This window comes from Podarcis filfolensis, assembly GCF_964270895.1.
Source record: "Podarcis filfolensis genome assembly, chromosome: 8".
NCBI lineage: Eukaryota > Metazoa > Chordata > Lepidosauria > Squamata > Lacertidae > Podarcis > Podarcis filfolensis.
The window spans coordinates 73,012,215-73,025,767 of record NC_139611.1 but is presented as its reverse complement, the minus strand read 5'-3'; the positions used below and the strand labels follow the sequence as shown (position 1 = coordinate 73,025,767).

Sequence of the window (13,553 nt, the reverse complement as noted above, 5' to 3'; positions counted from 1 at the left end):
TTTTAGTGCTTGTAAGAATTTGGCTTGTGTCAGAGTGACTCTCTTGGGGTGATGCTATTTGCCTCACAATAAGAACATCCACCATGTTTTAGGATGAAATTCTGACTTCCCAATATAATTGCTCAGAGGAAAATGAAAGAAGGTAATAGAAATGCACTTACCGCTAGTTTACTAGCACCACCACCTCCAAGCATCTTCTGCAAAGGAAAGGAAAGGTTTTTGATCTTCTCTTGGATGATACACACTTGGCATCCCCACTACTCAATTTTAGACATACTGTGCAACAGTTGCTGTCTTCCCCAGGGTAGGAAATTGATATCTCTTGCCATGATATGGACCAGAATCTTTTTTCTTTTCTTATTTTTCAAAAAACAACTGCCCTACACTTTCTTTCTTTCTTTCTTTCTTTCTTTCTTTCTTTCTTTCTTTCTTATTGCCTTCACACCATACCGTGGACACCAGGTAACTATCTCTGGCCAGACCAGCTTAGCTTCAACAAGGGAGCAACCTCATGTGACTTTGGTTGATGCAATTTTTTTAAAAAAAAAATATCCCAGCTGCCTCCCACCAACCAAAGGAAAGCACAGAAGAAAACGGGAGAAGGTGATGGAGAAATTCTTACCATTAAGCCGCCACCGCCACCACCTCCAAGTATGGACATTAGATCCTACAAAGGAGGGGGAAAGCATTTAATGATCCAGACATGACATGCACCCCCAACCTCCCATACTCCACTATTCTACTACTCCAACTTAGACATGCCATATATGCATTGCTCCATTCTCTTGAACTCAGCCATACTGTCATTTAATGTGCATAGGAAGCTTCCTGTATCTCCACGGATTCTCCATTGTCCATATGACATTCTGCTCGAAATCACTGCCTTCCCACACATACTCCTTACTCAATATAGGTTTTTTTTTCACACCCAGGGTACTCCAAAAAGGAGAGGATATGGGAAAATCAGGACTGAGGGAGGGGTATATGTGGGAAGGCAGTGATTTAGAGGAAAATGTGAGACAGGTTAGGCTGAGAGACTGTTACTGGCACATTGTCATCCAGTGTGCTTCATGAGAGAATGGGGATTTGAACTCTAAACTCTCAGGCCCTAGTTCATCACCACACTGACTGTTAAACTGATGGACAGGGGAGGGAAAGGGGAGGGGAGAAGGAGAGATCACCCTGTAATATTTATTTCATAGAATCATAGAATTGTAGAGTTGGAATCTACCCTGAGGGCCATCTATTCCAACCCCTTGCAAAGCAGGCATTCTCCTCACAGCCATTGCTGATTATTAACTGAATGGCCAGATAATGGTTCATATTGTTTCCTTTTGTTTTTGTGTGATTATCAGAAACTTTGGGCTTCTTTTCAATGGGGCAACTGAGACCCCCCCCAAAAAAAAGATTGTTGAGTGGCCCACAGCTTAGTCATACTGCATATGATTTGCATGCAGAAGGTTCCCAGATTTGATCCTGGCCATCCCCACTGAAAGGCCCCTGAGAGCTGCTTCTGGTCAGAGTGGCCACCACAGTTCAAGATGAGGACAGCTTCCTAGGTTGCAAAAAAAATTCCCCACATGAAAATTGTTGCTTGTTGTAGTGACTGTAATGTGCTGGCCTCATTGGTGCATGGATTCTTGTTGTATTTTACGGATATGCTGCTAGCCATTTGAATGTAGCTCACAGACCATGGCTTGAGAACCCCTAGGATGGAGTATCAGAGGTCAGATCTCAAATATATTCTCAGGCATTGAACTTCCTGGATGATGCTGGGGCATCCAGTCTCTCTCTGCCCACCGACCATCTTTCTTGTAAGGTTGTTGTGAGAATAGAATGGGGGTGGTGGTTAGAAAATCCTATATTGGATGACCAAGAGCCTTAGTTGAAGGGTGGGATAGGTGTGTGAGATATATTTCTGTGCGGAGTGGAAACTGATGTGAGGTAACTGTTGCTGCCCATTCATTCAAGTTATGAACCTTAATCCTTTTAAAGGGGAGACACTGTAACTGAAATCCAGCTTTGCTTAACTTACCGGCATCCCGCCTTCATCTTCATCCCCATCTCCATCACCCTGCAAAACAAAGCAAAACAAAACAAAATAGGCATTATTTTCATTTCTACGATGTCTGGCCAGTTACAGAGATGCACTCAGGTGCAGAATGTTAGTGTCACTGTGCTAAGCATTCTGGGAAACAGGTGCCCTGTTGACCTCCAGAGTTTGGAGGACCCCTGGACAAGATAACCTCTGTGATTTCGTCTTCACAACCCTCAGGGAGCCCATCTTGTCACTGATGTTACCACCAGCTCCTCCACCGACTTCACCATTGCTACCACCTACTGGCTTAACAGGCAGATAGCCAATGAGCAGGCAGGCAGTGGCACCTGTGGCCCCTCCCTTTCACCACTATCGATGTCTGGACCGAAGTGAGAGGCAAGTGATCAAGCAAATCGCAGCCATGAGAAGGAGAGAGAGGGACAGGTGTGTCTATTTCTTGTCAGGAGGGATGGGTGAATCTGTCAATTTCCCTTCTTCTCAGATTTCTTATTTCTCTACTTTTAAAGTGGATTTCCCTACATGTCCACATCAGTTCATGATTACAATTATTATTATTTTAAAAGTTAAACAACCCTCTGACTTTTAAAAGACATCTGAAGGCAGCCCTGTTTAGGGTTGTTTTTAATGTCTGATGTTTCATCATTTTTATATTCTGTTGGGGGCCACCCAGAGTAGCTGGGAAAACCCAGCCAGATGGGTGGGGTACAAATACTTTATTTATTTATTTATTTATTTATTTATTATTATAGGGCCTCCTGATAGTACAAATTTCTGTTTAGATACACATTTGTGTGCATTGTTGCCTAGCATATACATTTTTTTTACAAATAATTTCCCCCTAACACAATGCTATTTGTATGTTATTTATGACCAATATATGCATTATTATATACATTTTCCCTGCAGCAGATGCATTTTTGTTCATGTTACCTGGCTGGAGAACTCCATTGCAAAATTCAGAGAGGAGCGAATTTTCAAGGATGGCTGTGTTTCAGTTCAAACATTGTTTTAGAAAGTGTGAATTAGGAAGCTTTGCTTCTAAATGCAAAGAATCAAATTTCTCCATCCCTGTTTCTCAGTGAGCCCTGCTTGTGACTGAGGCCTTGGCAGATGCCTGACCATATCAGTCTTTGATACTGGTCCCGATTCCATGTATCTGACTCATAATGCAGTCCATTGTCCTCTGGGATACTTGCTGCGACAATGTTCCCAAAACCTCTGCATCCCACTTAGCAACACGCACTTCCCTGTTAAGGCTTACTCATGGATAGAAAAGGCATGCACATTTTGCATATTAATTACAAACATATGAATACAAATAAGAACAGAGGTCACATTACCTGGAAGGGACACATTTATGTATTTCTGACAACTTGAAAAATGTACCCTTTTCCTTACAACTCAAACTTTGAGGCCAAAGCTTTGAACCTACCGTATTTTTCGTCCCATAGGACGCTCCGTCCCATAGGACGCACCTAGTTTTTTTGGGGGGAAATAAAGGGGAAAAAAATTCCTTTATCTCCCCCCCAAAAAGCAGGTCGGAGAAACCAAACCAGGTCGAGGAACAGCGGGATGGCGGCGCTGCGCCTCCCTGCTGTCCCCAGAGCTTGTGGGGCTGGCCGATGTCTGTCCGGCGCGAGGGGCGCTCTGCTTCAGGGTGCCCCGCCCGCCGGGTGGCAGGCTGCTATCCGCAGCGTGGGGAGCCCTGCGGGGATCTCCTGCAAGGCTCCCCACGCTGCGGATGTATGCCCGGCGCGAGGGGCGCTCTGCTTCAGGGCGCTCCACACGCCAGGCGGCAGGCTGCTATCCGCAGCGTGGGGAGCCCTGCGGGGAACTCCTGCAGGGCTCCCCACACTGCGGATGTCTGTCCGGCGCACGGGGCGCTCTGCTTCAGGGTGCCGCGTGCGCCGGGTGGCAGGCTGCTATCTGCAGTGTGGGGAGCCCTGCGGGGAACTCCTGCAGGTCTGCCTAGGCTGCGGATGTGTTCCCAAAGCGCCGGGCGCTCTGCTTTCAGGGCACCCGATGCTCCAGGAAGCAGGCTACTATCCGCAGCCTAGACAGCCCTGCGGGAACTCCCGCAGGGCTGCCTAGGCTTCAGGATGTCTTCCTGAAGCCTGGAGAGCGAGAGGGGTCAGTGCGCACCAACCCCTCTCGCTCTCCAAGCTTCAGCGAAAGCCTGCATTCGCCCCATAGGATGCACCCAGATTTCCCCTTCATTTTTGGAGGGGAAAAAGTGCGTCCTATAGGGCGAAAAATACGGTATGCTCTTTTAAATTGAACAAGGTGGCAGAATCAACTGTCTTGTGCTAGTGCCAGGTCCAAGTTTGTAAATGTGAGGAGTTTAGCAAACACTCCTCCCCAAATGGTGGCTAGACCCAGCGGCCTAGCACTTCTCAGGACACTGCTGTGGCCCACAACCATCACATCACTGAGGACAACTTGAAATTTGGAACTGGCCTAGTTCTCAACCGTTCTCTCAGGTTGAGTTTGCATGTTGTTGGGCCCACCTAGATCTGGTTTGAACCCTTATCCATCAGCTGACTCAAAAACATAAAGCCCATTCAGAGCTTCAGCACTGCAAGTAACATCATAATAAATCCAGGACTTTAAGCACTCAAATGCAACATCGAATGCACCACACATCTAAAGCACTAATATAGCACTTTGAATAGCCACAGCTTCCCCCAAAATGTCGTCTGTTAAGGCTGCTGACAGGCCTGGCCCAACCCCAAAGTAGGATGAAGCAATTCCCTCACAGTGCTACAACTCTCAGGGTAGTTTAACAATCAATCTCTCTTCCCAAGGAATTCAGGGTATTGTGAGAGGGGAATAGCCATCTCATAGCCATTTTCAGCACCCATAACAAACTACACTTCCCTGGAGGAGCAGACTTTAGTCTTTCAAATTTCAGCGGTGCCCCATGTGAGGCCAAAATTTAGTGCCCGCTGCCTCTCACGTCCTGCTCAGTTCACAACATCATAGTTGTGATGCCCTGTGGCACACTCTAGGCTTGGTGTCCAGTACGGTGGAACTGGTTGCCCTGCCTAAATCCACCTCTGCTTCCCAGAATCCTTTGGGGGAACCCATGGCTGTTCACCGTGGTATAATAGCACTTGAAATCTGTGGTGCAATTGAAAAGCGATCCCAACCCATTGGATTTATTCTCTCTCTTACCCAAGCCTGTGTTGAGACTGCAAAAAGCAAAGCAGTCCATACAAGGAACTGCATCATCATCTTCGCCTCTCTAAGATTCTTCCACACCTTGATGTTCCTGCAGTAACAGTATTCAGTTCTGCAGCTACATTTAATACATGTGCCAGCAGGCCTGAGTGCCCAAACCCAATGCCCCTATTGTTATAGAATTTCTGCTCCCTTCCTGTCTAGGAAATGCGGCGGGATGGGTGTGTGTTGCATTGTGCCACGTAAAATGATTTCATTTGCCAGACTTGAAGAGAAGGAACAGTGTTGTGTTGCTGCCTGCTTCGTATGGGGAGGTCAAACTTCTAAAAAACCAAACTAGTTACACTACCATAATGATGATCGAAGCAGAGCCATTTCGTTATAAGCATCCAGAAAACATTTTAATCATTAGGGATGCATGACTCTGCCAATTTCAGTTTCTCATTTTTCCCCAGTCTTGGCCACTTCCACATCACACCACCTTTAACACAGTATCATACCACTTTGAACAGTCAGGACTTCCCTCCTGAAAGAATCCCAGGAGCTTATTTGGATATGGGTGCTGATAGTTGTTAGGAGGCCTCTATTCCCACCTCAGAGCTACACTTCTCAGAATGGTTTAGCCATCAATCCCTCTTCACAGGGAACTCTGGGAATTGTAGCTCTTTGAGGGGAACATAGGGGGGGACCCCTAACAGCTCTCAGCACCCTTAACAAACTACAGCTCCCAGAATTCCTTGATGGAAGCCATGGCTATTTAAAGTCATATCATAGTGCAGGGGTCAGCAAACTTTTTCAGCAGGGGGCCGGTCCACTGTCCCTCAGACCTTGTGGGGGCCGGACTATATTTTGAAGAAGAAAAATTAGGCAAGAGCACCACAATCCCCAGTGGCTGCTTACATGTGGCAGGGGCTGGCGGCGGCGGCGGGACAATGACTGGCCCACGAAAGGGCTCCAGAGAGGGTCTGCTTAAAATGGTGGCCACTCAAGCGCTGCTGCTGCTGCTGCTGGCACCAACAAAGCCCAGCCCCCTTCCTCCTCTAGGCCGGGTGGGGAGAAGCTAGGAAGAGGGAGGGAGTAGGCGCCGTCGCCGTGTGAGGGAGAGGGAAGGAGAGGGAAAGAACATGTACGCTGGTGATGCACGCGGCGATTCCCAGACCGTCCGCAGGCCAGATCCAGAAGGCAATTGGGCCTGATCCGACCCGTGGACCTTAGCTTACCTACCCATGTCATAGTGCTTTAAATGTATGGTGTGAATGTGGCCTCAAATTCAGCAGCAATTTTTAAATTAAGAAGAAGAAAAACATCCCCATGAAAGTTCAGCAGCATTTTAGTGTACTGTATATTATTTTATATGCACTAGGGCTGTGCATGCCCTCACAACCCGATATGAGGCCTGATCTGGAACACTGAATTGGCCGTGACCCAGATCAGGCCCTGAATGAATCCTGCAGGTAAAGCTTCTGTGAAGCAACACCTTGCAACAAGAAGGACTAATCTCTCCTGATGAACAGTTTCTATGATCCAGCACAGCTCTTCAGATGGACTAGCACTGACTCTTTTTAAAAAGGGGGGCAGGGTAGGATTAGGTGATGTAAGTCCCGTACCTGCATTCAGGTTTAGATGTAGCATAATCCAAAATATCATTATAGGACTCTATCAATTCATTCCCATCTCATTCTGTTGCTTGCGTGGATGAGACCTATTTTGAACTTTCTTTGGTGGTACCGCCTTGAGTTCCATCAGGGGAAAAGATGGGGTATATATAAATATATAATGATAATAATGATAATGGTGGTCATTCTGGGATTTGAGGGCTCAATCTTCTGCTTCCACTTTGCCCTTGCCAAGAACCTAATGATTTTGGCTGGTCCATCTGGCCCAGAGAAGGTGTGCCAAGTCTCTTTATCTATGCACAACACTTTGAATCTGATGCCCTTTTTGCTGATAAGATTCATTTACCTTGGTCTCCCTTATCGGTGCTCAGCTCCCTTTTGCAAACAACAAAGAAACCATTCTGAGGTTGGTCCAAGAGTAGCAGAGTCCCTGTTGATTCAGAACAGCACTGTGGTTTCATTAGCTGGTTCAGTGGAGATATTGCAGCAAGCTCATTCAAAGGGGCATCTGATGATGACAAAGGATTGTGATGAGCCAAAAATCATGAACTTCAAATCATGATAAGACAAGGATATTGCTTTAATAAACCATAATACATATGTGATTCAAACACCAGGGGCTTTGTTAGGGGTGGCTCAGGGGGTTACCAGGAGACCCCAGAACTCCTGCCTTTCCCCCCCTTTATTTTTATTTTTTAAACTTTGCTAATAGGGTAGTTGGCAAACTGCATCTTCATTTCCCACCATCTTCTTTTCCCAGGTGCATGTATTAACAGCAGGGATGGGAAGGTATCCCAATTTCGATCCTCTCAGTTTCTCATTTTCCCCTTATACTGTCACTTAGCAAACCTCACCGGCTCTGGGAGTGCATGAAGTTAATCCATTGTTGGAGCACTGAATAAGAAAAATATGAGAATGTGGATTGTAACACTCCCAAGAAGGTGGTATGTACTCAACCCTAGTTAACAACAAGGCAATCAATTTGCTCATTGTTATTTGTACAGGTCTGGGAATTATGTCTGAGCTGCTTCTTCTGCTAAAAACTACAGGTGATTTATTCACAATTTTATCTAACAGGGTTAGAGAGAGAAAATGTTCCCATTAATATTTAAGATGAGCCTAACCGAGTCCCATCTCCCAAAACAATACGAGAGGTGAAACACAGTAGTCCTTCAAGATTTGCTGTTCTCTGAATTTTCAAATGCAGTTCTCCAGCCAAGTAATACATTTTTTCAAATGCCTATACAATGCAGAGTGTGCATAAAAATGCATCTAACAAGTGAACATTGCATATGTTAGGGAAACCCACTTTGCAAGAAGGAGTTCATTAGGCTTTTTGCATACATATTTAATTTTAGGAGAAATTTGCACAAAAACACTAATGAATTTTCACAAGGACTTAAAATGCATTGCTAAATGAGAAATCAATAGAGTTCAGAATTGACAGCTTGGCCCAGCCCTAATCAAGGAAGATGTTATTAGAAAGTTAGTTGAATGACCTCAGCAGCTATGGATTTTGCCTTCCAAAGGGTACAGCAAAAATCCGAAACAGACATGGATGTGTCCAGCATCCAGGCATTTTCCAGCACATCAAAGAAGTGGCATATAATATTTCTGTGCCAGCTGCAGAAGTGCCAAGAGCCATGGGATGCCACGTCCAGTTGCCCTTTGCATCCTTCTTTTCCTTGGATGCAGCCATGTTGTTCCATACTGTGGTTAGGCTGATGCAATCCATCCCGTGACCTTTCCTTATTGATAAACCTATTATCCACACGCCTTTTGACAATGGAAACATTGAGATTTGGACCCACTGAGCCTTCCCAAAGTGAGTATAAATGCTGGGGTTTGGAAAGGACGGTTTGCGCTTTGAGTAGTATCTCAAAGAGTGAAAAGAAGGAGACCGGCAAAATGAAGCTGCTGTATCCATTGGTTGTGTTTCTTTTTGTGGCGGTGTCTGTACAGAGCTTGGTAAGAGGGGAGTAATTCAGTGGGCTGGGTTTCATGCTAAAAACAAACTTAGAAGCTTCCAGCTAAAGACTTGGTACAGATTAAACCAGTGTATGGATGTCAGCTTTCTGTGGCCCCTTTTCTGGCCTTGTGCAGCTCTCCCCTCTGTCTAGACCAGGTGTGGGGAAACTTTGGTTCTCCATATGTTGCTGACCAACAACTTCCATCAGCCCCAGCAGCACGGCCTATGGCCAGGAATGATGGCAGTTGTTATTAAGTGCGTTGTCCTGGATTCCCACTGTATGTGCATACCCTGTGAAGGTTACCAGTATTGCTAGTTTTGCTAAAGGTATTTCTAAAAAACAGGGGGGGGGGATTAAAGGGGGGGGTTCAGTGCAGGCCAATATTACATTAAAATGGATGGGTGGTACCCATTGCTAGCCATAGATGAGAGCCATTGAAATTTATGAACTTACATTTATTGATTGTGGTGGTTTAGTGATTTTAGTTTACAAAGTATGATTAGCACTGAATGTCCTACAAAATTCCAACAGGCACAGCTGGTTGCTGCTTCGGCTGTAGCAACTGCTATTTTGTCTAATAATTGCAGATGTTAACCAGCTTATCCCTCTTATATTGGTTGTTGAAATTTAGTTTTAAGCTTTTGGGGGGTTTATTATTAATTTGCTTACTGGCTTCAGTTTGGAATTCAGCATTGAGCCCAAAGCAACACAGGTGCATTTCCAATGAAACTTATTGATCCATGTTGCCCTCATCCTGCCACCTTCTTTCTTTGTTGATTTGTACTTTTGGCTCCAACCCCCTTCCCACCCCCTTTCCCATTATATTTCACTTTCCAGATCTATGATTTGGGGAAAGAGACTTGCTCTTCTCCCCCCCCCCCCCCGGTCATCTTTGTCACCATCTTCCTCTCTGATATAACACTGTTAAGTACACTCTTGGGGGGCTCTGAATTAAATAATAATTAAACAACAACACAGGTGACAAATCCCTTTGAAATATGATTTTATTTGACAATCTCTGTAAACTGTTAAGACCTTTTTTCCTTTTTCCCTTCTGTGTATAATGCAAGTTGTTTCTATGCCCCATTTACAATTTTTACATTTTACAATTGTATCAAGTTCATTTACTCCTGATTTTTTAAATCCTTCTTTTGACTTTATCATCAAAAGCCCCTCATGTTGCATTGATATTTATATGTATGTTTTGTTTCTGTTTAGGAAAAACGAAGTGAAAAATAGATTAAGAACTTTACCTCAGGATGAGAACAGAAATCGCGTGGCGGCAGTGGGAGGCCCCATTAGCTAAAGTGGTACCTCAGGTTAAGAACAGTGTCAGGTTAAGAACGGACCTCCAGAACGAATTAAGTTCTTATCCTGATGGCCATTTTCTTTTTCAGGGTCTCAAGGAAATGGTGGTTTTCTTGAGTCAAAATGAAAGTACCTGTATTGGTTCTAGGGGTTGCTCGTGCGTAAGCCGGTGCCAACACCTGGCTGGGTTGCCTGAGTGAACCTTTTCTGGTTCAATCGCTGGCAGAATCCGTCAGTGGGCGTTTCTTAAACTTCTTCCAGCAAAGAAGCTCTTTGACGCCTAGTCTCCTCCTACTCTCCCTGCGCGGAAGCCTTCTGCGCAAGGAGGGCGCAGGCAGCGGAGGACCCTTACTCTCCCCACTGGTTCCCGGCAAGGAGTCATGGGACCGCCTCGCCGATTCCCCCATCTGCCCCCCTTCTCCATTGGTGCTACGCTGATTCTCTTCCCCAGAAGCTGGGCTGCCTCTCCCCATCCCGGGACGCTCTCTGGAATCCCTCTGGAGCTTGCTCTCTCCCTCCGGCACTGCTGGCAGTTCCCTGACAGTACCCCTAAACAATTTTTTTTTAAGAAAAAAGCACTGCCTATATGGACTAGAGAACACCTAAAACCAAAGGAGCAGAACAACAATGTTGTTCGTTCCTGTCCCTTAATAGGGCTCCCACAGACTGTTTAAAAGTCACTGAGCACAGGCAGAAGGAAGATCTACCTGAGAAAGGGAGGCTTAATTCACATTAATGTGTTACCAGGAAATAAGAATCCAGAGTGGGTCTGTGCCAATCAGCCTGTCTCTAAGAAGAGCTGTGCGTTGGGACACAGGAAAGTCCCTGGGCAAGAGTCAGATCTTGTCCCCAAGTGAGGAAGGGTTGCTCCATAAGCACAACTGGAAGACACCGGTCCACTCACACATCTGCTGATAAGCCACCACTCACTGCTATAAAACATTACACTAGGGGATGGCATCACACACATCAACTCTAAGGGGTGGATGTGTCTTCAGCCCCCTCAGTATTCCTTAACAGGGGACTTAGCCCCCCCCCCCATTGAGGGGGTGGAGGTCTAACCACCGAGCATCGAAGGAAGGCTCCTCCTGAGCATGAGAGAGGAGGAGCCACGATCAATGAAGCTGTGCAAAGCCTGCTCTCGATGACGTGCCTCCTTCCAATGATGCATACATGACACATGTATGTGTGACATGCTGCACTGCTGGGGCCCCCAATCTTCAGCCCAAGGTGGCGTCTCTGAAAGGCATCTTGCTGAGTGGGTAGTTCGTACCCACCAACCCTGGCCCTACCATTGCCTGGGTTATTTATTTGTTTGTTTAAAGGATTTTTATTCCACTCTTCAGCTAAAATTGGAACCCTGGTCACCCAAAAAAAGGGGGGGAGGAATCCTGTCCCTCTGGCTTACAATTGAAAAGGAAACAAAATGGATTGGCACAGAGGAGGAAATCTGTAAACTGACCTGCAAGTTCTTCCAGTGACTCGCTAGACAGGGAAAAGTCAAAGAGACAGAATCAGAGGTGACCTCCCAGCTGCAGCGATGGTGTGGTCATGCCTCTCTTTTGCTCTCTCTGCTACTGTAGCCTGTGACATATTCATCCTTGTTTGTTTGTTTGTTGCGTTTATATTCTCTCTTTTTTTCTCCAAGGAGCTCAAGTTGGTGTGCATAGTTCTCCCCTTCTCATTTAATCCCCAGAACAACTCAATGAATTAAGTTAGGTGGAGAGGCAGGGACTGGCCCAAGGTCACCCGATAAGTTTCATGACAGAATCAGGATTTGAACCCTAGTCTCCCAGGTCCTAGTCCAACAATCTAACCACTCTGACTCTCTCATTAGCTTCTTTTATATAACTCTGTTGAACACTATGCAGACTGATGGCAATTTTCTCTTTCAGAAAGGCAAAGATAAGCTGGAAGTAAGTAGCTGTGGTCTTTCTCTGTGGCTGCCAAATATGGACTATGCCAAACCCTTAATTTCCAGAAGAATGATTTGTTACTTCACTTTTTTTATTCCACTCTTCAGCCAAAATTGGTCCCCAGGTCACCCCAAAAAAGGGGGGGATCCTTTCCCTATGGCTTACAATTGAAAACAAAACAGAATGGATTGGCAGAGAGGAGGAAATCTGTAAACTGAGCTGCAAGTTATTCCAACAACGCTGCTAGACAGGGACAGGTCAAAGAGACACAGAATAAGAGGTGGCTCCCAGCTGCAGCGATGGAGTGGTCCTACCTCTCTTCTGCTCTCTCTCCTACAGCAGCCTGTGACATATTCATCCTTGTTTGTTTGTTTGTTTGTTTGTTGCATTTATATTCTCTCCCCCCCCCTAAGGAGCTCAAGTTTGTGTGCATAGTTCTCCCCTCCTTATTTATTCCCCACAACAATTCAATGAATTAAGTTAGGTGGAGAGGCAGGGACTGGGCCAAGGTCACCCAATGAGTTTCATGGCTGAATGAGGATTTGAACCGTGGTCTCCCAGGCCCTAGTCCAACAATCTAACCACTCTGGCTCTCTCATCATCTTATCATATATAAGTCTGTTGAGCACTATGCATACTGATGGCAATTTTCTCTTTCAGAAAGTCAAAGGTGGGCTGGAGGTAAGTAGCTGTGGTCTTTCTTTGTGTTTGCGTGGCAAGTCCCCTCCCCCCTTGTGAAATGACACCGGACACATTATTTAAGGTTAATTGGCGTAAAAGGCCACAACTTTATTGATTACAGGAATTGAAAGGTATTGGCCTTAGGCCTTGGCTCCTATCGACTACCTGGCATGGAGACCGGGAAGGGTTTACCACCAGCCGGGGGAGTCCTGCTGAAGTACGCCAACTAGGATCCCCCGGGTGTCACCGCTCGGGGGCGTGCCTTAGGCCCTCGCCTCCCTAGGTTTCGGACAGGGCAACGCCCCCCGGAGTCCTCTACCGGACTACCCTTTTCCTTGGGAGAAGGTGATGGCGTTTCCTTCCCCCTTCATTTGCATAACAATTACCCCGGCCAATGCCTAACCGCCAATACCGAGAAAGTTGTGACATTTGCTATGAGGTAGGCGAAAAACCAAATGGCTGGAAATTTGCCAAGTGGAAAAATTCCTACCAGGCCCCTTGCGGCGACCAACCGGAGTCCATAGCAAGGTCAAAGCTAGATAAACCTGAGGGTGGGTGGGATGGGAAAACTGGAGCAGCTGGAACGGGGAAGAGAGGACAGTCCCCGGGTGCGCCAGCCTTAAATGCGCTAGGCCACGCCTCCCCGGCCCGCTGATTGGCTGGCCAGGTCAGTGACTCGCCCGAGGATTCCCCTGTTCTCGCGGGGGCTAAGAGCCAGCCCCCGCGTGCATGGGAGGGGGTGGGCCCGCAACCCCACCTCCTCTCCAGCTTGGAAGTGGCTCTGCCAAATATGGACTATGCCAAACCCTTAATTTCCAGAAGA

The 13,553-nt window shown here is 46.4% G+C and overlaps 1 protein-coding gene across 1 annotated transcript in view; it reads right to left on the bottom strand.

The window, feature by feature from the left end:
* The window catches only part of LOC310768103 (uncharacterized protein), a gene marked incomplete at its 3' end in the record, with an annotated part of 32,131 nt that extends 26,730 nt beyond the window's left edge, over positions 1 to 5,401 (bottom strand). Inside the window, exons 1-4 of the mRNA XM_083625813.1 lie at positions 5,234 to 5,401; positions 2,036 to 2,074; positions 623 to 667; positions 162 to 197 (exon numbers count right to left, since the gene is read on the bottom strand). Of these exons, the coding sequence (XP_083481939.1) occupies positions 162 to 197; positions 623 to 667; positions 2,036 to 2,074; positions 5,234 to 5,293 (180 nt within the window). The 5' untranslated portion in view covers positions 5,294 to 5,401. The remainder of the gene's footprint in view (positions 1 to 161; positions 198 to 622; positions 668 to 2,035; positions 2,075 to 5,233) is intronic.
* Between the last annotated feature and the right edge of the window lie 8,152 nt (positions 5,402 to 13,553).